The sequence below is a fragment of the Mchenga conophoros genome, linkage group LG23 (assembly GCF_057382185.1).
Source record: "Mchenga conophoros isolate Kocher_MC1m ecotype Shallow Benthic linkage group LG23, M_conophoros_male_GT1.1, whole genome shotgun sequence".
NCBI lineage: Eukaryota > Metazoa > Chordata > Actinopteri > Cichliformes > Cichlidae > Mchenga > Mchenga conophoros.
Genome location: NC_140547.1, coordinates 25,703,808 through 25,726,703, shown reverse-complemented (window position 1 = coordinate 25,726,703; position 22,896 = coordinate 25,703,808). Strand labels below are relative to the sequence as shown.

The window sequence follows — 22,896 nt, the reverse complement described above, 5'->3', positions numbered from 1 at the left end:
ATATACAAATGTGACCAGTGAACCTCTCTCTGCTGATGTCGTTGCCCCAACTTGTTTAATATAAGTTAAAGTAATAGTGTGGCAAGTTGTAACATCTGCATTATTGTTACAACTAACCCAGACTGTTGCTGTTACAACTGACCCAGACTCCTATAGCCATGAACTAGCTAACATTACAGCCAACGGCTAAAACATTAGCACTAAAGACCTACACAGAATATATCCCCATAGACATACAAATAACATAATTTAAGTTTGATGAGTTTAACTGCAAAGCAAATAACGCTATTAGAAATTGAAATAAAGTAGAAAAACTTACTTTTTGGCATACAGATGACTTTTTTTGGTGTTAAATTGTCTGTTTTTGACAAAATGTGCTGATTTTTCACATTTGATAGCAGAACTGAATTGGGCATGCACAGGATGAGTCACATCATTTTAAACTTAGCCCTGATTGGAGAAATTGGAAGTGTTACAACTGATCCACGTTACAACTATCCCCGGTCTCCCCTACTAAAGTTATTGTGCATAAAAAAATCAGGTGACTATAAGGTGGTCAGGTGGGAACAGTTCTCATGTTTTTTTTTACTTCTTCTAATTTGCTTTTTGTCCTTTTCTGCCTCCTAATTTACAGCTTTTTGCTGTGAGCTGCTCGGTGAGAGAGCGTTGTGGACTGTGTTTGTCCAGCCTTTCCATTCCTTTTCTTTTATAATTTTTTTTTTTTAAACACCTTCCTTGCGGGAAAGTGAGTAGGACAGCATGTTTACCTGCTCAGCGTTTGAAGGCAGAATCACTTAAAGCACTGCAATGTGATGGACTAGGAGGAGTTCTGGTTGTTGGTTTTTATGTATGTGTTCCTATAAATTGGAGTGGAGTTCGGAATAGTGAGAACACCAAAGCAGAAGCAGGAAGTCAAACCGGATTCTTAAAGAAAAATTTGCAGTTTATTTGAGGCCGAAGAAGAATGAAAAACAGAAGGCAACTCAGAGGAAACTGACTAGGGCTACGTCCACACGTACACGGGTATTTTTGAAAACGAAGATTTTCCGTTTTCGTTTAGAAAAAAAAATCCCGTCCACACATAAAAGCCAAAAACGAAGGAAAACGCTGCTAGGAACATGCCAAAGCAGCAGGTGGCGCTATATTACTATCTGTGTAGAAATGTTGGCCAATCAGAAGTCAATAAGTCTGGGTGGGAAAGCGTAAACAAAGATGGCGCATAGAAGCAGAACTGAGTCGCATGTGTGGAGGGACAGTAACTGTGTGTGTATATGTAAGCATTTAAACACTGCAGAGAGTAAAATTAACAGTATTTTGTCTAAGTTCGCCATTGTAGAAATTAATTTCACCGAAACAGTAACGTGGCGCACAGTGTGACGTCAAAAAATGCGCACACCTTTGACACTGCGTTTTCTCCGTTTACCTCATCCACGCGTAAACGCAAAAACTGAGTTTTTGAAAATATTCACCCTGGCAGGAGTTTTTAAAAATCTCATTTTTCAGTGATCGAAAACGCCGTTTACGTGTGGACGAAAAGCGCAAACGCATAGAAAAACCTGCATTTTCAAAAATACCCGGGTACGTATGGACGTAGCCTAGAATTAAACTGGGAAAACTAAGATACTGAACACATGCAATTGTGAACATGGGGAAAATAGAATTGATATTACAGGTGAAGCGAAACTGAACACACTGAACCGATGAGATGAGAGACTGTCAAAATAAAACAGGAAACACACTCAGACGCAGACTAAGACACATGGGCTTGACACTGGGACCTGGGGAGAAACTGGGGTGATAGCAAGCGACACAGAGAGGACGAGAGACGTCACGGGCTGGTGAGAACACACATGGATGCACATGACAGACAGGGGAGCCAAGGATGAGACACAAGGAGGAAAACATGGAAACAACTAACACACGGCTAAGACAAGACACAGAGGGAGGGGGAGCAAGACACACAGAGGGAAAGCAAATGCAGACATAACTGGGGAAACCTTAAACTCAACAACATTAGAAGAACCAAATCTCAAACATAAAACATCTTAATAAAGCAAAGAGTAAAAAATCCCAGAGTGAACTATTGTTATAGTTTAAACCCTAAATATGTGGCATCTCAGGGGTTTAAATGCATATAAAAAACATGAAAACATAAAGCGAAACACTCAAGATAGCTACACGCGGTAAACTTTTATGATGTGGGAATGGTGGACTGCATCTGATGCAATAGGATAGGCTACTTTGAAACCTACCGCCTCTCAAAGGCATTTTTTCCAAGCTGTGTTTTTGACAGAACAGAACATTTAACCGAATTTACTTGATTTAAATGTATTATTTATTTAGTAAATTAATTCTCAATAATTTAGCATTAAAATGCATGGAAAAATAGATATTGCCATAAAAAATTTATGGAGGATATTTGCGGTTTCTGCAAATTTGCGAGCGTTTCTACAAACAAGAACAATCCACAAGAGACTGAGGCAGTGAACTTTGAACCGCGACTTCACGGGGGTATACTGTAGTATATAATTAATAATTGTAGGTGACACTATATAATTAGGCTAAGGGTATAATTTTCTTGTAATTCAATAGAATTCAACTTTATTTTAAAATCACAATGTAATTGTATTTACATACAAATATTGTGTAGGTGACTCGCACTAAATTATGATGATAACAAATCCAGTTTTATTTGACAAGAAACGAAGAAATAATTATACTGTAAATATATTAAAGTACTGTGTAATTAACCCCAAAAGTTGATTCTGTTCATTTGGACGTAACGTTTTCAGTGGGAGAAACGTTTCATCACTCATCCAAGTGACTTCTTCAGTCTCAGCTGACTGCAGGTTTCTCCGACCTCAGAAACAGTACATTTGCACAATAACTAAACCTTGCCCACTGAATGAACAATGGGCTGTGAGGTCAGTTCCTTGATCATTAATATGCAAATTGTCATGACCATTGATCAACAACCTGTGTAATTAAATTTAGGTATTGCACAACTTCTTGTATTTTACAAGAATGGGAACATAAATTATAATGTGAGTACCTTTGAAGTAACTTGTTCAGTTTCATGGTAATTTCCCCATCTTGCATTGTAAATACGTTGTACTTTTTGTACTTGTTAACTTTATTCTAATCCAAGCACTGCAGCAAAAACTTTTAGGACAAGAGTTAATTTCCTTAAATGTGAAAGTGCTTCCACGTTATGCAGAAAAGTTCTGACACTTTACAAAATTACTTTGCCGTTCGAGGAGAGAGATCAAAGGTCAAATGCAGAGCAACAGGAGCCAGAGATAATAATGTTTTAGTACTTGGCTCCAGTCTTGAGCACTTTGTCAAACATGCCAATGCAGTTTTCACTTCCAGTTATGTTTTTTTTATTTTTATTTTTTTATCAACCCCTTCATAACCTCAGGGAGGTAATTAATCAAATCCTGAGGGAGGAAAGTGAATGACGCAAGTGGGGGAAGGCTGGGAAAAGGAGTGGCACCCAAACCAGGTGATCGAGAGGGAGCGGACGGGAGCTAGAGGTACTGAAGGCGAGAAGGGAAACAAAGCAGGCAAGAGGAAAAGGAGAGGAGAGCTCATGAATAGGAGAGTAAAGTTCCCCAGACAGGAGTTACATAAGCACCTCTGACCCAGAAACCTTCCACAACCGGACTGAACTTGCCCTGAGATGGAGAGGACGAAAACAGCCGGAGGAGAGAGGAGGCGTGGGAAGGAGGTGAAAGAGGAGGGGATTTGTTTAACGGATGTGTACATCCTTTTACAGCAGCTGTATGTGTATTGTGAATTAAATAGTTTGTGACTTGTGCATAGGTGCATGCTTTTAGATTAGCAACACTACTATGAAGCATTTTATTAGCGTGAGAGTTATATTGACTAAAACACATGAATGAAAGGTTAGACGGGACGTGGAGGGAGCAGGCAAGGACAGACAGAGATTTGAATAATGGAGGCAGCAGGAAATGAGGTGAAAGACGAGGTGGGAGTGATTTAGAAGGAAGTCGAGGCTGGTGGTTGCTGACAGGTGTGCACAGTCAGACGCAGAGGAAAACAATAAAGAACAAACGAGGACGGGCGCGAAGAAGGACAAAGGCAAGGCGAATTTATTTACCTGAGCTTCAAACAGAGGCCTGCACTGGAATGCAGACGAGGAAAGTAAACAAAGCAGTGGCTGGTGAAGCCTTTGGGAAGATTGATCACTTAATGAAACGCAATGAATCACTGCATTGTTACAGATAAACAAATATAAACCGATAATGTATGAGGATGCTTATAGAGGTTGTACAGGCAGAGCTGAGGTCGCTTGAATGGATAAGAATGCTTAGATCCAGCCTGCTTGCAGCACATGTATATTGTATCAGCTCAGTCAATTCAAGTAGTTTGGGCAGAAAACATCAGTAGTTCTGGGTTTGGACTCCCTTTTATCTTCAGAGATTCTCTAATTCTTCATCGGATGGATTCAACAAGGTGCTGGAACCATTGCTCAGAGATTTTGCTCCATGTTGAAATGATGGCATCATATAGTTGGTGCTCATTCAAGATGATAATCTCCCTCTCCCCCACATCCTAAAATCCTGTCTTGGACTGAGATCTAGTGACTGTGGAGGCCATTTGAGTTTGAGATGATCTGAGCTGGAAGCTGATTAGCTATTTAAATAGGTCTGCCCGGTGAAGAAGCTGGTGAGTGTTTATATCACACAGCTTTTTTTTTTTTTTTTTAATTCTTGCCATGCCAGTGAACCAGTTTCTTTAAACAGCTACTAGAAATTGCAAGAGAAGTAGGTTAATGACAAATTTGTCAAACACAAGCTCACAGCGTTACTTGCTCAACTGAAGGGATCTCCTGTCCTGTTCTTTGCTTACATTTTTGTCTGTCTTAGAGACTGTGGTGCCTCTGAAGAGTGCTGCATGAATAAATAAATATAGCTTGTTCAGTTAAGTTGGCAGCCTGCTACAGCAGATTGTAAAAGGCTGTCGTAAAAGGAAACAGAACAAACATCAAATGGATTGAAGTCAAGTAAGGATACTCAAAATTCCAGGTAATAAAACGCGTAAACCAACAGATGAAAGATTTGGGTCATGCAGAATTAGCGGCCATCAACACAGAGCACAGAGTTGTAGACATTCGGGTGAACAATGTGGGTTTTGAACACCTATTAGAAATGGAACTTATATGTCAGACTGGGAAATCACGCTGTTAAAAATAGGACTATTTGAGACTGACTCGCTGGAAAACAACCATTAAAAAAACGTGTTGGCTAAGTTTCACAGCATATTGTGCATCTTCATACCCTCTTGGGTTTGTATTACTGTTTTCAATAATGCATTTATGCATCATATCAGTTTTAAAACCTTTAAGGGTGGTTTCACAGCTAGTGCAGACCTCCATTTGGTGGGCTCTACAGTGCTTAACTTCAACTCTTATATTGTTGCCTTATCCCTTTTCTTCTTCTCTATCCGCAGGTAAAACCATGGACCTGGACAGTGCTCCATAACCTCGCTTGCCCCTCACCTCCCTCCTGATCACCTTTTCTCCTCCTCAATTTGTCCTCCTTCCCCTTCCTTTTCTCTACTACCTGTTCACGATGACAACCACACTGGAGACGATGCTGGCACAGCCTGACCTGGAGCTGGGCCCTGATCGGATGGACGGCTGCGAGGCCGCTCGTGGGCATTACAAAGTGGTTCCCTCCGTTGTCTGCTCGATGTGTTGTCTCTTTGGCATCATTTACTGTTTCTTTGGTGAGTTGAACAGGTGATGTTAATGCAGCAGCAGCAGTTGTTCTTTGTTCTATTTAAGACCTGTTGTTGAGGTCATGTGTTTCTGGCTCTTTTTTTTTCAGGATATCGCTGCTTCAAGGCGGTTATGTTCCTTACGGGCCTGATGTTCGGCTCCGTCGTTATCTTTATGCTCTGCTACAAGGAGCGCGTGCTGGACACCCAGCTGAGCGTGGAGGCCTCAGTGGGCATTGGCCTGGGCATCGGGACGCTCTGCGGCCTGGTCACCATGCTGGTTCGGAGCGTGGGCCTCTTCATGGTGGGCCTGCTGCTTGGCCTGCTGGTTGCCGTGGCTACCCTGGTCGGCATGGAGGAGCTTTCTGACAGCCCGCCGCGCTCTGTCTGGGTGCCCCTGGGCGTGCTGCTTGGCCTGGGCATGCTGTTTGCTGTGCTCACCCTGCAGTGGCAGCGTCTGTTTACAACGCTGTCTACAGCGGTGTTCGGGGCAGCCGTCATCACGGTGGCTTTGGACTACTTCGTGGAGCTCTTTGCCCTTGTGCTGTACATGTATGAACGGATTAAAGCAGAGTCTGGAAAGCCTGTGTGCTGGATGACATGGGTGGTCCTCGGAGTGTGGCCTGCCCTCACCCTGCTGGGTGTCGTGGTCCAGTGGAAGGTGACCGCTGAAGGATACTCCCATACCAAGGGTGAGGAAAGCTGGTTCCAGTGTATATTTGTGGTGCTTGGCTCTGGTTTGCTGCTGACTGTAGCAGTTCACCATTTTTCTTCCTAGAAGACATACCTGTAGGAATGAGTCTAAAGGAGAGCAGGGGGTTCATTCCAGTATATTTATTTAAAAGATTTATATACTAATTATTTAGCACATATAGATTTATAAAGCAAAATATAAATCTTACCTTTAAATTATGATATAATCTTATAGATTATGGTGGCAATAAATACAATAATGTATCTTTTGTTGTGGGTTTGCAATGTATATTATACATTATATATATATATATATATATATATTAGGGGTGCAACGATACACAAAATTCACGGTTCGGTTCGATACTTTGGTGTCACGGTTCGATATTTTTTCGATACAAAAAAAATGTTCATGCCTTTTTAATTTGTCATTTATTAAAATTATAAATATATATTTTAACTCAAAAGTACAGTTTTTAAATTTAACCCTAACCCTTGTGCGTGTTTTTTATTTTGACAGCGAATGCGCACCTGCGGACCACTTATGTGCAGCCCTGGTTATTTAGCTTGTCATATTGCAGCCACAGAAATTCTTTTGTCCATGAAACCATAAAGCTGCACTTTCTTTTTGCCTTATAGTCTGATTTGTCATAACTTCTCCGTTTTGTGGTAAGCTTTTCTTTGGCTGTCACTTCTTCACCCCGACCTGTCTTATTTGGCTCAGCAGAACTGAAATGCTTTTACACGCACTCACATAAGCTCAGCGATTCTCTGCGCGATCAACCTCTCACATGTTTAAGCTGCGGGAGATTTCACTTGTCATGTTTGCATAGTAAGCTAACGATTAATAAGACGATGTCAGAGGAATTGGTGCACAAATTATCATCACTCACAGATCAGTGCTGTCGCTCTCTATACACAGTTCGCACGATTGCAAAGTGAAAGCAAAAAAACAAGCGCAAATTCAAACGCGACTTCAATATGTCACATATTGACAGTGGCTCACCGATGCCAATGACATAATTACCCAGCTACATTTCTGAAAGAATGCAAAAGCATTGACATATATTTTTCCTTCCTACAATAGCCCGACGGGCAGGGAAGAGATAGATTTTGGTAGCCCGACTGAAAAAATCGCTAGCTCCGGGACGTCGGGCTAGCGATATTGCAAGCCCTGTATCTGATTGAGGAATCACTCATCTTTGGAAAAGAGAGTTTATTACAGAGAAATGTCTCTTTCCAAAATAAAAGCTATACTATCCGCTTCTTCTGGGCTATATTCTCAGCAGCATAAGGAGAATCATGTGCTAACAGCTGTCTAAATGACTCGGCTAAAGTTAGTAGCATGCTTGTTGTTTTTGTCTTTGCACTAGGATGATGTCGGCGTAAATGTGCAGTCATATTCGTTGTGTTCCCACTAGTGCTTTCAGGTTAATCTCGTTGAAATGACCTTAACGCCACAACACGGCAAATCTCCGTTAACGAGCTACCGCCGATCGCCCCGTGCATGGGGCTAGACGGCCAACACGTTAACGAGCTAACTGCGCTAACACACTAGTTCCCACCCATGTAATTGAGCATTGCACGGCACATCCAACATACTGTTTTACTTTAGTCCATGACTCGCTTACCTTCAGGGTCATACGTCACATGAAAACCAAAATAATTCCAAACACCACATCTGAATGAGGGTGGGGGAGGTGCCCTGCGCTCTTCCTTCTGACGATGCTGTCTGTGTTGAGCGCTCAGTGGATCTGCGCTCGACAGTGCAGCCTAGGCGGAGTAGTCAAACGCAGATTCACTGAGCGCTCAACACAGACAGCATCGTCAGAAGGAAAGTTGATAAAATAAATTACAAATGTTGTATTGTTCGATACATATGCGTACCGAACCGAAAGTACTGTATCGAACGGTTCAATATCAATACGAATATCGTTGCACCCCTAATATATATATATATACACACACGGGATTATAAGGGGCACTGTCGATTTTCAGAAAAATCAAAGGATTGATTTTAAGTGTGCCGTATTTTTTTCCAAACAACACAGTAATAACGACGGCCTGCTAGCATGCTCTAACAAAAATAGTGCTTTGTTGTGTATCTGACGGATGAAAGCTAAACCAGTTCCACACCACTGAAGTTGCAGCATTTTTACAAACCAGTTCTGGTTCATCCGTTTCATTCAACGATCCACTTTCGCTCTTCTCATTCGCTGCCATGCTTTTTCCGCCATGTGTGTATGAAAACAAAGGCACTGTGCATGCGCGTTTTACCCATATTCTATCGCCATATTTCATTTTCTTGTCGTTGCCCAACATTATACCGGTATTACGGTGAACGGTATGATATGGCCCAGCCCTACCACCCATCTTGAGGAGTTTGCCCCCTCACATATACTAATGTGCTACAAACAGGACTTTAATATCACCAACCATTCCCATGTTATTACGGTGTATTCATATAAATGGCCCACCCTGTACATTAGATAAAGCTAACTCTAAAATGTGAGAATTATCTCACACCAAAACAAATGATTTAATGTTCATTTATTACATCTGAAGTCTAAACTAAATGTGTTTGGGGCATGTAAAATATAGAATTTAATTAGCTAAACCAACAATAAGTTATTTCGAGGTCCATGACAGCTATGCCAGAGTTTGGGATTTCCCCACCTGTCAAATTTTACTTTAACCCTGGCCAAGTATTACTGACCAATCAAGTTTAAGCAGGCTTTGCTTGTTTGCTTGTAAAAACTCTCTTATTAAGAGGGAAAAAGGAAAACGCATGCTGAAATTTAAACATCAATGATCTGAGGATGGTTACACTTTTTCTTAGCTTTTTAAAATTGATAAACCAAGACAGGTGAACACAACAGGAAGTCTTAACCTGGATATCCGCTGGTTACACACAAAATATTAGAGCAGCTCTGGAGCTTTTCTGCAGTGATTTGGTTCTAAATGCAGCATTTACAAATACAATAAAAGCCTGATTTTTGTTTCTCTTTAATGGAACTCCTGTATCAGCTTGTAATGTCCTGACTAGACTTCAGCAGTTTTCAGCAGAAGTATATGTTATATTCACTTCTGACAAAATGCATTAATTTAAAAAAAATTATTTGAGGGTTGAATATTTTTAAGTTGTCGTACATCTAAGTGAGAATCTCTTCAAAACTCAAATCTGATCTGATCTGAGTTCCTCAAGAGCACCCGTAAAGGTCCCCTAAGTTTTTAATAAGATGAACCTAATTTTCACATAGAAAAGTATATAGAATATAGATAGATATCAACATTGCCTCTGTTTTTAGCTTTGAAAAACAAAAAATCATCTTTCCTTATTAGCCTCCCTTTGTTCTCCTCAGTAATCATCAGCCGCCAGCAGCGGAGGATGCAGGTGATGCGCATTCGCCAGCGGGATGACCGCTACCGCAACAAGAAGAAGAAGAAGCAGCAACATGGCTCCTCTTCACACCATCAACACCAATCCAAACAACTGCACACGGAGCCCGCCTACCGCCGCAAACCCAACCCTATCCGCCGCTACGATACCGACGTCCTCTCTCCTGTGAGGACCAGTAATCATACTGTTGAATGAAAATTTTTGGCCTTGAAACAAATAGCACAGTTATTTAAAGGAAATAGTCTGTCACTGAATTCTAGAAAAAAATAGAAATCAGTGTGAAACCTTATATAACTATACTCAAGGTCATTATACAATAATAAGATGTAGACAAGACTGTCCTAATTCATATATACTAAATGCTTATCAATATCCTAAAAACAAGACTGATCAAGTACCATTGTCAGATATCTACCATTTAATTAAGTTACTTTATAGCTAGCTGGCGAACTGTCCCCTTGTGAGCTGTCACTGAAAAACGTAAACATCAGTTGTATATATATTTTTTTGTTGGTCCATTACATGATTTACTGATGGCTAAAATTTATTCTGTTTTAAAATATACACAAGTGTCATGTATTACCTAGTGAACCAATATAGCAAGCTAGCAAACTAGAATTTCCACTCGGCTCACCCTTTGCTGAAAAGAAAGTCTCTTTGAATTCTGAGGCTTTACATATCATGATAATAATAATCTGATCCAGTATCTGAACAAACCAAAAGATTTCTGTATTATGTCCGTTAGACAGACTAAAGTGAAGATTTTTGGCCATAATGCACAGCACCATCAGTGCAAACAACTCATACCAATAGTGAAGCAGGGAGATGATTTTGATTGTTTTTCAGCCAAGGACCCTGAAACCAGGCATTGTGTAGAATAAATAGGTAACAGTAGGTTATGTGACCACAGTCAAACATTGTTTTAACCAGATGATCAAATTTCCAACACATTTCAATAGCTTAGAGACAACCAATTGGGCAAGTAGTGATTTTGAAGTTATCCTGCCATTTGCTAAGACTGGCAATAAAAAGAAGGAACCAGACTAACTTTATAAACTTTTTGTTCTTTCTAGAGCTACATCCAGAGTTTTAGAGATCGGCAGGTACAGGCACAGCCCTTTCCAGGCCGGCTAGTCGGGGGCTCCCATGCCGTAGTGGAGATGGGCTATGACTGTGGATCCACAACGCCACTCACTGGAGCAGCAGGACCTTCGCTACGGGTCTAACCACTCCAGAACCTCCCAGATGCCTGAACATACCACTTACCCAGAGAGATGTACGTCTCTATAATCACACCTGTGCTAGAACAAACCATTACACACCTAAGAGGATGGAAAAAATATGTAGGGCTGGATTTACCTGAAATGCAAACACATTTGACTGTTTCCCTAAATAAATTTTGGATTATAAACCTCTTGCTGGAGCCACCAGTGTGGTGCCGAGGTTAGCTGACCTCTTTTCATCGTCCAAACGCACAAATGCATGCATGTACTTAACATCACAAAAACCGCAGCTACAATTTTAAAGATTGATGTGGAAGCCCAAAACAACCTGCTGGACTCATCCCCAACCTGTCTGCCACCATCTCAACTCAAACCAGGGATTGGAGCTTCAGTGCAAACCCTCCTCAGGTTCTAACAAAAATAATGAAGATTCGTTGTTAATAGTTTCTACCACTGATGTTACAGAAGCAAGTGGAAGTCGAATTAAAGGTCCAGTCAACATTGTCTTTAAGGGGAGGTAATGACCCTTCACAGCAAACTGAGATACTCTATTTGCTCTCTGTGCCATCCGGACTACATACATCCTCTTTGAAATGAGGAAAGATTTCGTAACTGTCACATTTAAAGAGGGGAAAACCCTTTGCCACCCTTGGTGCTGGACGACACACTACTTCAAGCGGCCAACTGCTCTGAAGGCCAGGGAATCTGTTTAAACGGGTGCCTTGCCCCTCCTTGGACTGTAAAGTTTAGCATCAGGAGAGCGGTTACTGGCAGATATCCCACCAGTGGCTTCTTCTTGCATTAAAAGTGGGAAAAAAAAATTCAGTGAGGGGTGGTAGCCAGGGAGCTACAAAAAGCAGGGTTAAAAGACTTTTTAGAGGTGAGCTTGTTGTTTTCACAGATGTGTGGATAAATGTGGTTTTATTTACACTGGCACCTCAGAAGATCTGATTTTGCGGATTCTCAGTGCTGGAAAATATAAATCTTGCTCATTTTGTGTCCTGAACTTATTCTCTAAGAGATCAGTTTCACGTGTAAAACAGATTTCTTTTTCACTCTACCATTTACCTTTGTGTAGAACTTGGCAGAGGATGGTCAATGACAGAATAGCTGAATTTTTTTGTTTGTTATGCCATAAAAGTGAACATAAATTAAATTTCATTTGTTAGACAACTCATTTACCATAATTGAAACAGGATCAAGAAAACTAATGTTATCAGATAAAATAATCATTTATTTTCATTTAATAGCTGTATGATAATGGAGGTAACATAACTGAAGAGTGGCAGAAATTAATGCCAATGTTACATTTTTAGTTTCTTAAATATGAATAATTTAAAAAGAATTTGTTTATTCCAGTTCTCACATAGCTGTAGTCATTATTTACTGATACAATAGTGTTAAGAAAGTAAAAGCTCGATTACAAATAACGACACTAATAAAAACATGGCGGGAATTATCATTGATGTTAGCATGATAGGCTAACTAATGTCAACTTTTTAAGTAAAAACTAGTTAGCCTGCTTTACTATGGAAGGAAATTAGCCTAGCTTGCTAGCATTGACTTTTTGATTCAAATAACAGTTTATCTGCCCTGTAACCAACTTTTGAAAAGAGAGCAGATAAAGATTTAATAAGTAAATTTGAGGGTTTTTTGTTTTCTAATGTTCCTTTAACATTTACATAATATTTCAGGGTTATTATAGCTGTTTGTTTGTTTTTTTTATTTAACCTAATTTAACCTGAGCTGATTGAGAGATTGTGTTTCAGGTATTGGTTATTTTCCAGTATAATAAATTAAAAGGTTTTCTCAGTGATGGTTTAGGTATCTGTCAAACGAAATCTCAGAAATGTGCCTGTTTGCACCGTAGACAGACCCAGCTGAGGTGCTAGTGTAAACAAAGCTCACAGGTCTGAGTGACAAAATGGACTAATGGCCATAGAAACTTGTATTTAGAGCAACTCTTTCCATCATGTGCATTGACCTTCTTTATTTGGGAAAACATAACATTTTTGTCACCAGTGAAAATGTGAATACTTTGTTATTGTTGCCGCCTTTTTAAAGGAAAAGCAGACACGTGAGTGCGGAGGGGGGGTGTTTCTATTTCTCACCTGACATGCATGATCTCACCCCTCCGTCCACCCAATCCTGTGTGGCACTGAACACCCTGCACCCTTTCATGTACATCGATGTGAAATTTGTACATAAAAAAAACACAACACTTACTACCTTTTTTGGGTGGAAGTGGGATTTTTTTCCCCTTTTTTTTTACCATTTGATTGTTATATTTAAACACTTTCTTTTCTTAAAAGTCACATTTAGTGGTTTCTTTCGAGTGGGATGTATTTATTTGTTTTATTTAATTATTTTCTGTAAGGAGAGTGCAATCATCACTGTAGGCCAGTAACTCCATGCTTTTATTAAACTGAATTATGACTATGATCATTAAAGCATGTGTTCCAATGGGCCTGTGTACAATAAAATGTAAAATGATTGGTCTTTTAAAGCAATGCCATGTAGGCATGAAACATAGTCTATTGTTGGCTCCCTCATTTCTTTCTTTCTGCCCTTTTCCTTAACATCTCTCATATCGCTCTTCTGATCTTTAACTTCATCTCCAGACACCTTTTATTCTTCTCCTCCTCCTCATCTGTACATTTTAGTGCCGATACGCATACACATACAATTTAGCTCATCCTTTATATACTATACTATTTGCACTATTACTGTGGTAAATGCTTATGGAAAATGGTGTGTTCGACCTTTTAAATTTAAATTGAGGAGAAAGATCTGTTTCTCTACGCTGACCAAGAGGGCGAACATCTGTTGTAAGGAGCTTCCTGTAATCAGAGGTTGTGGATCAAACTATTGTCTTTGTCATCAACCTCCATCATGCAATCCTCCTCTGTTTTTGTCATATTAACATGTGTAAAGGTGGCCTATAATTGGTGCCTCAGGAATGTCTTTTGGCCGCTATACAACTGTATTAATGTACGTACATCTGAACACTTAGGGGGCATCCAGAAGGAAGTGGTTTGTCAACTTGTCAACTAGGGACTATAACAGCTACCTTGGTTGGAATAACTGCTGGTGACACAAAATAACCAGGTCCTGACTCACCAATAAGAAAAATAGATACAGTTGATCGACATATGACTGGGTGGCAAATACGTTAAAGGGTTACCTAGGCAACTGGAGCCTAAGATATGAGTGAATTGCTCACTGTGTGGATGCTCCTTTACAGACTGTTGAGCAGCCTGAACGGGCACACTCAGTACATCTGTGATCAGGGTCGTGAACTTTCCTTTGGTTTCAGAGCTGGTGGTTTGCTATGGGCAGAATTTTGTGCCATAGTTTGCTTTTAGCAGAAACATGTCTGATCTTTCCTTTTGTTAATGTTTATTTAAGAGAATTTCACCCAATCTCTGAGGGTCTTTTTCTTTTTGTACGAGAAACTCGCCGTTTGCCATGGAAAAATATGTATTTTGTGTATGGTTGCGGCAAGTTTCACTGCTACTTGGTAAGCAGGTAAGTATTTGGGTACAAGTGGGTGACTTCCACACAAATTCTGGGCAGCTGTAGAAATCTGCTAGCCATCAAAGCAGTGCTAGGAATGTTTTTGGTGCATAGTAATTTTGTGACCAATTTCATCTTGTGCCAGTTGCTGTGAAATCAGTTGCTAAAGCCAGTCACCTGGTCAGTGACCACTTGCTAGGAAAATTCCAACTGGTATTCCAAGACCATTTGGTAATTTGTTGGGGCAAGTTCCTGGCAGTTAGTTAGTAGTATAAAATGGTAACAGACCAGCACTTCTGATTGCACTGAAGTCCTCCTGATTGCTTGGATTGCTAGCAGGTTGCCAGGCGTTTGTGTGGAAGACTGTAACCTGTCTGCAAACACTTCAGGTTTCACTACAGAGTGAAAACTACAGAGCGAGTGTCTGCAGACAAGTCACAATGATCCATGCAAACGAGAGCTGACCGCAGCAGTCTGCTAGTAATCAAAGCAATTACATGGAATTGTTGGTGTAGCATTTTCTTCATGACCAGTTTAGCCCAATTCCAGCCAGCAACTATCAGCAACCACTTGTCAACCAGTCAGGGAATACAACATTTTCCAGTGTGAATGCTCATGGAGATTTAGGCGAACAAATTATTTGAAACATTTTATTTTAATTGGAAAAAACACCAATTTAATCTTCATATAAGCTTTTAATCCAACAACCAAACAAATGTGTGTGCTCATACATACATAGGTGAGTCTGCGTGTGAGATTGTATGTCTCTGTATGTCTGACATTGAATCAGAAGTGGATGCTACATTTCTGTCATTTGATTCTCGAAGGACCTTTGCATGCTGATACTTTACATGAGGTTATCATGAAGTCCTCTCCGAGCTCTTGACACACACACGCACATATACGCTATCATTCACATTAACAATAAACAGCTATTGCTTTTCCACACACAGCACATATGTCTGACCCTTAACTGACCCCTGACCCCCTAACTGCTGCTCAGATCAGATTTTGGGGTCATCACTGTCACTCTCATCGACTTCTTCACTGACAGAGTGACCCAAACTGTCCTATCCCATAAAATGTTCTTCTATCAATCAATTAAAAGTTAACACAAGTTCATGTTAGTGCATGGTTGGCCTACTGAAAAAATCCCACCACTCAATGATCAAATAAGTTTAGAAGCACAGCTTTACAATTATACCACCAAGAAAAGACAGATTAGTGTTTTGTTTTGTTTTTTAAATTATTCTTCTTCTCTCCTGCCAGTTGTCATATTTTCTGCTGTTATATTGATGACTGGATTTACTCTGATTCGTCCTGTAGGAGAAAAACATTAGAAAGATTAAACCGACTATATCAGATTTTTATCAGATGGCTTCTCTGTCTGAATGCTTGTTAGCTATCTGAAAGCGAGTAAAGGCTCTGCCCTAAACACATAGAAACTACAACAGCACTGACAGAAAGATTAAAGTAGTTTTTATATTTATCCAGAAAAAAATAGAAATTTTATCTTGTAACAAAACTTTAAAGCTGCTGGTGTAGCGTGTTCCCAATGGTCGCTACGTGTGGATCACAAGGCATCACAGAGGTGAGTGAAGTTGTAATTTTAAAGGCTGACAACTGAGGTCAGAGGTCAAACTACCATCTACCTCTAAAGGTGACTGAAATCAGGTAAAGGGCTGGGGGCATTCTGCCACTTATTTTGGCAACATTTTCAAAAATAAGAAAAAAGGGCTGCTTCTGAAAGAAATTTGCTGTTTCATTTTGCCACTGGGGGCCATCAAAAATCACTAAAAAAAAAGTGGTCCAAGCTTAAACTTAAAGACTTCAATTTCTGAGCCTTTAAAAAAATGAGTGAATTGTGAGAAACACTGAAGTGACTAAAACTGAATCATCATTAATATCAAAATATTTTGAACAGGTTGAGATAATCTTGAAAATTGTCACACAGATGATAAATATGGGCCAATGGGGTGGAAGGATCGATCGGCTGTATCTGGTCATGCATACACAATTTTTGCCATTTGCTCATAATTTTTATTTTCAAATCCAGCTCCACAGACTAGCTTTACCTAATTCACGGATCAAAATAATCCTTTTTTATCTTGTTTGGGAACTTTTGCTGCCCATCAGTTCATACTCTGTTTGATACTATAGTCACAATAAAATAAAATAAAAACAGTGGCTATAGAGCAAAATTATTGTTAGCATGTGCAATGAACTTGTAATCTTGTGGGCTTTGAATTGGTTGCTTTAAAGATGGGGAGCAGGTGTGCAACCACTCACTGTCGGTTAGATCAACTAACATAAAAGGGCAGTAAGACTGAGTCAGTCTGTAATTTGACCAGGTTAAGGTAATAATTACCTACAATCTGTTTTTGTCTGCAAACACAGATGTTCACATTAACTATTTAGATTTAGAGTCAATTCACAATATCACAGATTTCAAACAGAAACACAGAAAATAATGTTAATAGTTGCTGTTGGACAGTGATTTAACTGCAAAATGACAAAGTTGCTCGCTCTGCAGCCTTGCTTTTATGTAGGAATATAACCCGTATACAACCAGCTGAGTTGAGTCCTCTTTTGTGTTCATCAGTGTGGACTGATTCAGACTGATATCAGCATGTTGCAGTCTTGTCTGAGAGTGCAGTCAGAGGCTGGCTGCAGGTTTTTGGAGACAGGTTGCCTGGTTGCTATAACTACTTGCAATCAGTAGCTGAATGCAAAAAGCACTTTTCAACATAATCACCAGACAACTACTTATTTTTCATAGTCTGGTGTCACTGAGCCATGAAAAAAGCTGCTTTAATTCTTCCTCTTCTTATAATTCACTTTGAAACGAAGACCTAAGAACTGTACCATTTGTTTGATGATGAATTTCTTTTCCTACATTTTCTAAAACAAAACGACCTGTCAGGATTCTTAAGAAAGAAAATTTCAAAACATAAACAACACACACACACACACACACACACACACACACACACACACACGCACGAAACTTCACAAAGAAATAAAAACATGAATAGATAAAATTAATAGTATTTTACCCCATTGTCACTGGAACCACTGTCCGGATTTGAGTCTGCAATGGAATCGGAGTGTTTAACTTTGCATGCACCCTAGCACCATCTAGTGGTAGCTGCAAACAGTACTTGTGAGCCAGTTGTAAACAGGGTGAATACAGGATGGAGGGTGGAGGTGAATACAAGATGGAACGTCATTTCTGCTCAACAATGCAACAGTCCTTTCAATCACTGCTATAAACACCACAGCTTCCTTCATGTTCTTGTTATTTTCAGTTACATCAGTAGTTCCCAAACTTTGTTTTCAGAATCAGAAAGTCTTTATTTATCCCCAAGGGCCAACTAACATACAACAGAGCACCATGACGTTGAAGATACGGACAGGGCATAAACAGGCAGTAAGAGTGAGATAATAAATACACTGAATATACAGTATATACACAGTTTTAAAATTAAAGTCACTGAAAGGTGAGTAAATAACTGTAAGCGAGTAAAGTGCCAGCAGTATAAAAAGAGTGTAGAGTAGTTTATGTTTATGGGTGTGGGAAATGGTCTTATCGGCTGGAGTTAAAGAGCTAGCCCCTCTTTGTTTTAAAAGAACCACCCCCCCCCCCCCCCCCCCCCAACCAAACTCCATTGCAGTTTATTTCACACTTCAAACCTTTTGTATTACAGGTTGCAATGAAATAAACTACTACCTCTTCACAGAGGAGCACTTTTGCAAATATGTGATGTCTTGATAAATTAAGCAGATACTTGAAGTTTATACAGCTACATTTTCGTCTGATGTGATGGCAATTAGATATGTATGTTAATGATTGGCGGATTCCCATGATGTATTGACTATTCTTCTTCAGTCACCTTTCTCACTCACTATGCGTTAATAGACCTCTCTGCACTGAATCATACTTGTTATTAAGCAGACAGTACAGAGTTTGAGAGTTTCACAATTATCTGATCGTATGCTCAGTCAGCCCTTCTTAATGTTTTATTTTGGTATGTTTATGCTTATCTCCAGATGGACTTGATTTTTGATGGACAAAAATCTATATTTAAACAGTAAGTTATGTGTATTTGACTCAGTGTGAATACAGTGTGATTTCACACAAATTGAGGTTTGTATGCTGGTTAAAGAGTCTTCACACCTTTGTTCTTACCTTCATCTGAATCCACATTTTTCCCTGTATTAATCCTGTGAAGACAAAAAGAAAAACGTTGAAAAATAATTTAATAAATAATATAATAATGTGATGGTAAAATGGTAAATGGCCTGTATTTGTATAGCGCTTTTCTAGTCCCTAAGGACCCCAAAGCGCTTTACACATCCAGTCATCCACCCATTCACACACACATTCACACACTGGTGATGGCAAGCTACATTGTAGCCACAGCTCTATCTATCCATAGATATAAAATCTTTAACCAGAATGATTGGATTTCATCCAGGTAAATGATTAAAAGCAACAACTTTAATGGTAGGTACTCCAGCCATGATTACAGCACTTGAATTTAACAACAATTATAAGATGAAGCAATGTAGCAGATAATAAAATCTGTCAACTTATTGAATACAATTGAAAACATCACCTTTCTTTCATTTTTTCCAGCAACTTTGCGTAATGTTCAATATCAGCCTCCAGGTCCGTGCTGTTGTTGAGTCTTTGCTCATATCCTTTTAGGTTGTTCATCAGTTTCGTCATATTCTCTTTCATTCTCCCGAACTCTGACTCTATATTCTGCATCTGTTTTATCATGCCAGGTTCGAAGGTTAATGTTTTTATTTATATAAAAAACAGTTCAATTCAGGCTCTTGGGTAGCAGAATTTATCTTTACCACAGCAGTTAATAATGATAACATATCTCCAACCTTTGACTGGTGTTTTTCAAGACTGATCCTCTTAACACGCCCCCTGATCTTTTCCAGTGTTTCCATCAGGTCTGAATTGTTATTATCGGTCTCAGTCTGGTTCTGACTCTGCAGCTCATTGATCTTCTACAGGAGAAGAGGAGACAGGTGAAGATAAACAGAGGCTTAGAGTTAGGATTTATCTATATGAGCTGTTGTCTGTACACATCACATTAATTGATTAACCTCTGTTAACATTGTTAACAGCTGGTAACAACTAAATGCATCAGAACCATTACTGAAACCATACTTAGAACAAATTTTAATCACTGTGTCAGGTTCTTTAAAATGATATTTCTAAGTGCGCTAAATTACAAAAATACATAAATTTGCCATCTTAATATCCAGCCTTAGAGTAGAATAAACCCTCTCATGGTTCTCTTTGGCAGCTCTTGATGAAGGCTAGAACAAATCTATCTACAATTCATAGATGTGATGGGTTTAATACACTTAATAATAGCTAATGTTCTGTTCTGTCCTAGTAAGCCATGGGAGTGAACCAGCACAGTGCTGTAACTGAGAACTTCAGTCTTTTATCTGTGAAGAGATTGTATAAAAACACACATCATCCTGAATATAGCATAAAAAATAAGAAGAAAAGGAGGAGTGAACCTCTTCATAGATCTCCTTCAAGAACTGAATCTCCTGCTCCAGCAGTCCAGTGCGTTTCTTCTGAAACTCACAGTCCAGCTCAGCTTTAACCTTCTCCTGCAAAATTAAAAGTTATTTTAATGAAATATCATTACATCATGCAGTCTAACATTATAATAGTTTAAAAAAAGCATACATATTTTAAACAACTCTCCATTTTGCTACTCCAATTCCTGTAAAACTGTGGTGTCAAGAATATGACCCAGGGACCAAATTACAGGCCAAACAAATGAAGTCCATAGGATGGCTTTGAAAAATGTGGCATTAAATTACAAACAAAGAGGGTATGAATTTTGAGCTTTGTCCTGTTTTTTGGCTGTTTACAGCCTTTTTGCTGACAAAGACATCACCCATAGTTTGCCATACAACACCAAAGTAATTAAAGGATTAAACAGAACCAAAGATCAGCTTTATATTATTTATCAATTTTTTTTCTTTTTCAGTTTTAGTATTCCATCAAACAACAGAAAACTATAGATGAACCAATTAATATTTAAAAAAAAATGTTTGAGTGGGTCCATCCCTGCTAATAACAATAAAAAGATAAAATTATTGGAGATTACAAATTACCTTTATAATCCTATTTAACTGGTCTTCTGCAATTTCTCTTCTTTTTTTCTCAGCTTCCAACCTGGACGCCAGTAAGATACACAGATGAGTTTTAGACAGAAAACCTTTGATGAGCAACTGGTTTCATTCAAGCCAGTGTACTCTTAGTGCTGGTTCTGGATAAATGGGAAGGGTTGCATAAGGAAGGGCACTGGCACAAAATATTTGTGAAATCAAACAGCAAGAATGTGATTTTTGTATTGAACTGCTGATCTGGCCTCCAGTGTGCCAACAGAGTGCCAGTGGAAACTATTCTGCTCTTGGCCAAAGACAAAAGAAGAGGAGAGGTGGAAGGCATGTTAGGAGAGAGAGATATATCACGAGACAGAACTCAGGAAATAATTTGCGGTTTTAGTTATTTAAGTCAAAAACAGTTCTACATTTACTATTTTACATGTGAGTGTTAAGTAAGAATAGGCCTATACTAGTTAATCTCCAGCAAGATGTTGACTGTTTATGGATCCAAAACAGGTTTTGAATTTATCAGTGAAAAAATAACAGTATACATAATAATAATCACATTATCAATATAAAGACTCACAAATGCCCCCTTTTGCCCCTTCCCACCTCAATGTTAAGGTTTTCTGCTCCCTGATTATTTCCTCGTTGTCTTCTTCATGCGCCATGCTCAACAGCTCCTTCATCTTCTCCTCAACTATGCCATGGATGGACTCATTGTGCTCCTGATAATTCACCTGATTATTGACCTTCTTGATGTAGGTGGCAAAGAGGCTATTCAGTAACTGCAGCTCTTTCTTCTCCATCGCCATGTTTGCAGAAGAGCACTCAGTGACTTTGTGGGAAGCAAAGCCTGGGCAGTAAGAGGATGCAGTGTGTGCTGAAGAACTCTAGGAGGAAATGCTGGAGCTCACAGAAAGCCTGGTGAGAGCTGCAACTGAAGCAGAACCTGCTTGTCGATCTATTTGTAGGTACCTCCCCCTTCGCTTTTTACCCCCTCCTCCCTGAGAAATGTCCTTCCTGATCCTCCCTCTCTCTTTCTTCCTCCTTTAGCTTATCATTTTAAATTCTTTAACATTTTTTCTTTGTGTCATCTTTTTACATCACCTTTCAATTCTCTCTTCCTCTTCTAGTATTTTCTTCAACTTCCCTTTTCACCCTATTTCTACCCCTTCCTTTTTCTCCCTCTGTTACACTCCCCCATTCTCCAGTTATTGTGCTCTTTTTCTTAACTACCTAAGAGGGTTAATTTTCTTGCAACTACTATTTTTTTGGATTATAGTTGGATACTGGAGGAAAACAAGACAAATTGTGGACCAAATAAGGCAAAACAACAATAAGCGTGTTCACAAGAAGTGGACAGAGACACTACTCACACAGGTACACCATTAGTTGTAACTAACAACAAGCATTGTAGCCTTTCGTGATATGTGCTTCAAAATATAAGTCCATCAATGCAAACATTTATTGTCAATTGATAAAAACACAAAAAATATATTTTTGGTGATTTTGGGTAGTTGGTTCCACATTGAAAATAAAATAAAAGTGAACTGCATGTATAAAATTTATGCTAAAGGGAGGGAAGGAAGGGTATGCAAGAGTCAGTAAGCAGTGACTTGGGAGTGGGACCAAGTTGGCAAATCTCCTAAGTTAAGGATCCTAAGTTAGGGTTAGGGTTAGGGTGTGTCTCCTAAGTTAAGGAGTTAAGGATCTGGAAGCAAAGCTGAACAATGGCTTAGAGTAAACCTTCACACTGAGGTTTCACTACCTCGCTACCAGTAATGGATGACTTGCCCTCTCGTTTCCACATTCTGCTTCGTCTACAGGAACCATACCAGAGGGATTGACGAGCTCTTTGAAATATTCCTTATAGTTGTATCCTCAGTTGAAGTCATCCCCACGCTTCCAGGTTAACAACAGTCTTGTTCCATGGCCTCACTGAACTCCTCCCACACCTTGGGCCTATCTCAGCTACCATAGGGCAAGAGGCGAGATAAACCCTGGACAGGTCATCAGTCTGTCACAGGGCTACCACAGAGTGACAGACAACAATTCACAATCACACATACCACCCAAAGTTTGGACCCACAAAAGAGATGATGAGAATATCCAAACTCCACTATGTGCAATATCCATCTTTTCTGGCTATAATCCACCACCTCA

The 22,896-nt window shown here is 39.5% G+C and overlaps 2 protein-coding genes across 4 annotated transcripts in view; one reads left to right on the top strand and one right to left on the bottom strand.

The window, feature by feature from the left end:
• tmem198ab (transmembrane protein 198ab) overlaps positions 1-13,593 on the top strand; it is a 41,604-nt gene extending 28,011 nt beyond the window's left edge. For both annotated transcript variants that reach the window (XM_085265298.1, XM_085265299.1), the window contains exons 2-5: positions 5,476-5,754; positions 5,856-6,437; positions 9,801-10,003; positions 10,912-13,593. In XM_085265298.1, coding sequence (XP_085121424.1) covers positions 5,598-5,754; positions 5,856-6,437; positions 9,801-10,003; positions 10,912-11,064 — 1,095 coding nt within the window. In that variant the 5' untranslated portion in view covers positions 5,476-5,597 and the 3' untranslated portion in view covers positions 11,065-13,593. The remainder of the gene's footprint in view (positions 1-5,475; positions 5,755-5,855; positions 6,438-9,800; positions 10,004-10,911) is intronic.
• Positions 13,594-15,219: 1,626 nt separating this feature from the next.
• On the bottom strand, positions 15,220-21,654 carry LOC146547357 (low molecular weight neuronal intermediate filament-like). Of its 2 annotated transcripts, none has more exons than XM_085264652.1 (8): positions 21,343-21,654; positions 20,737-20,797; positions 20,128-20,223; positions 19,477-19,602; positions 19,197-19,351; positions 18,755-18,801; positions 17,634-17,668; positions 15,220-15,897 (listed from the first exon to the last, which is right to left on the bottom strand). In XM_085264652.1, exons 1-8 carry the CDS (start codon positions 21,543-21,545, stop codon positions 15,883-15,885), a joined length of 738 nt encoding a protein of 245 aa, XP_085120778.1. In that variant the 5' UTR covers positions 21,546-21,654; the 3' UTR covers positions 15,220-15,882. The 2 variants fall into 2 exon arrangements, with proteins under 2 accessions (XP_085120778.1, XP_085120779.1); XM_085264653.1 differs by having other exon boundaries at positions 18,767-18,801.
• Positions 21,655-22,896: the final 1,242 nt, after the last annotated feature.

Excerpts from the sequence above, each read along its gene's own strand:
- LOC146547357 (XM_085264652.1), bottom strand. The coding sequence starts at position 21,545 with ATGGCGATGGAGAAGAAAGAGCTGCAGTTACTGAATAGCCTCTTTGCC. Across the intron at positions 19,352-19,476 it reads TTGAAAAACACCAGTCAAAG|ATGCAGAATATAGAGTCAGA; the intron begins GTTGGAGATATG and ends ATGATAAAACAG. Across the intron at positions 18,802-19,196 it reads CTGGAAAAAATGAAAGAAAG|GATTAATACAGGGAAAAATG; the intron begins GTGATGTTTTCA and ends TTGTCTTCACAG.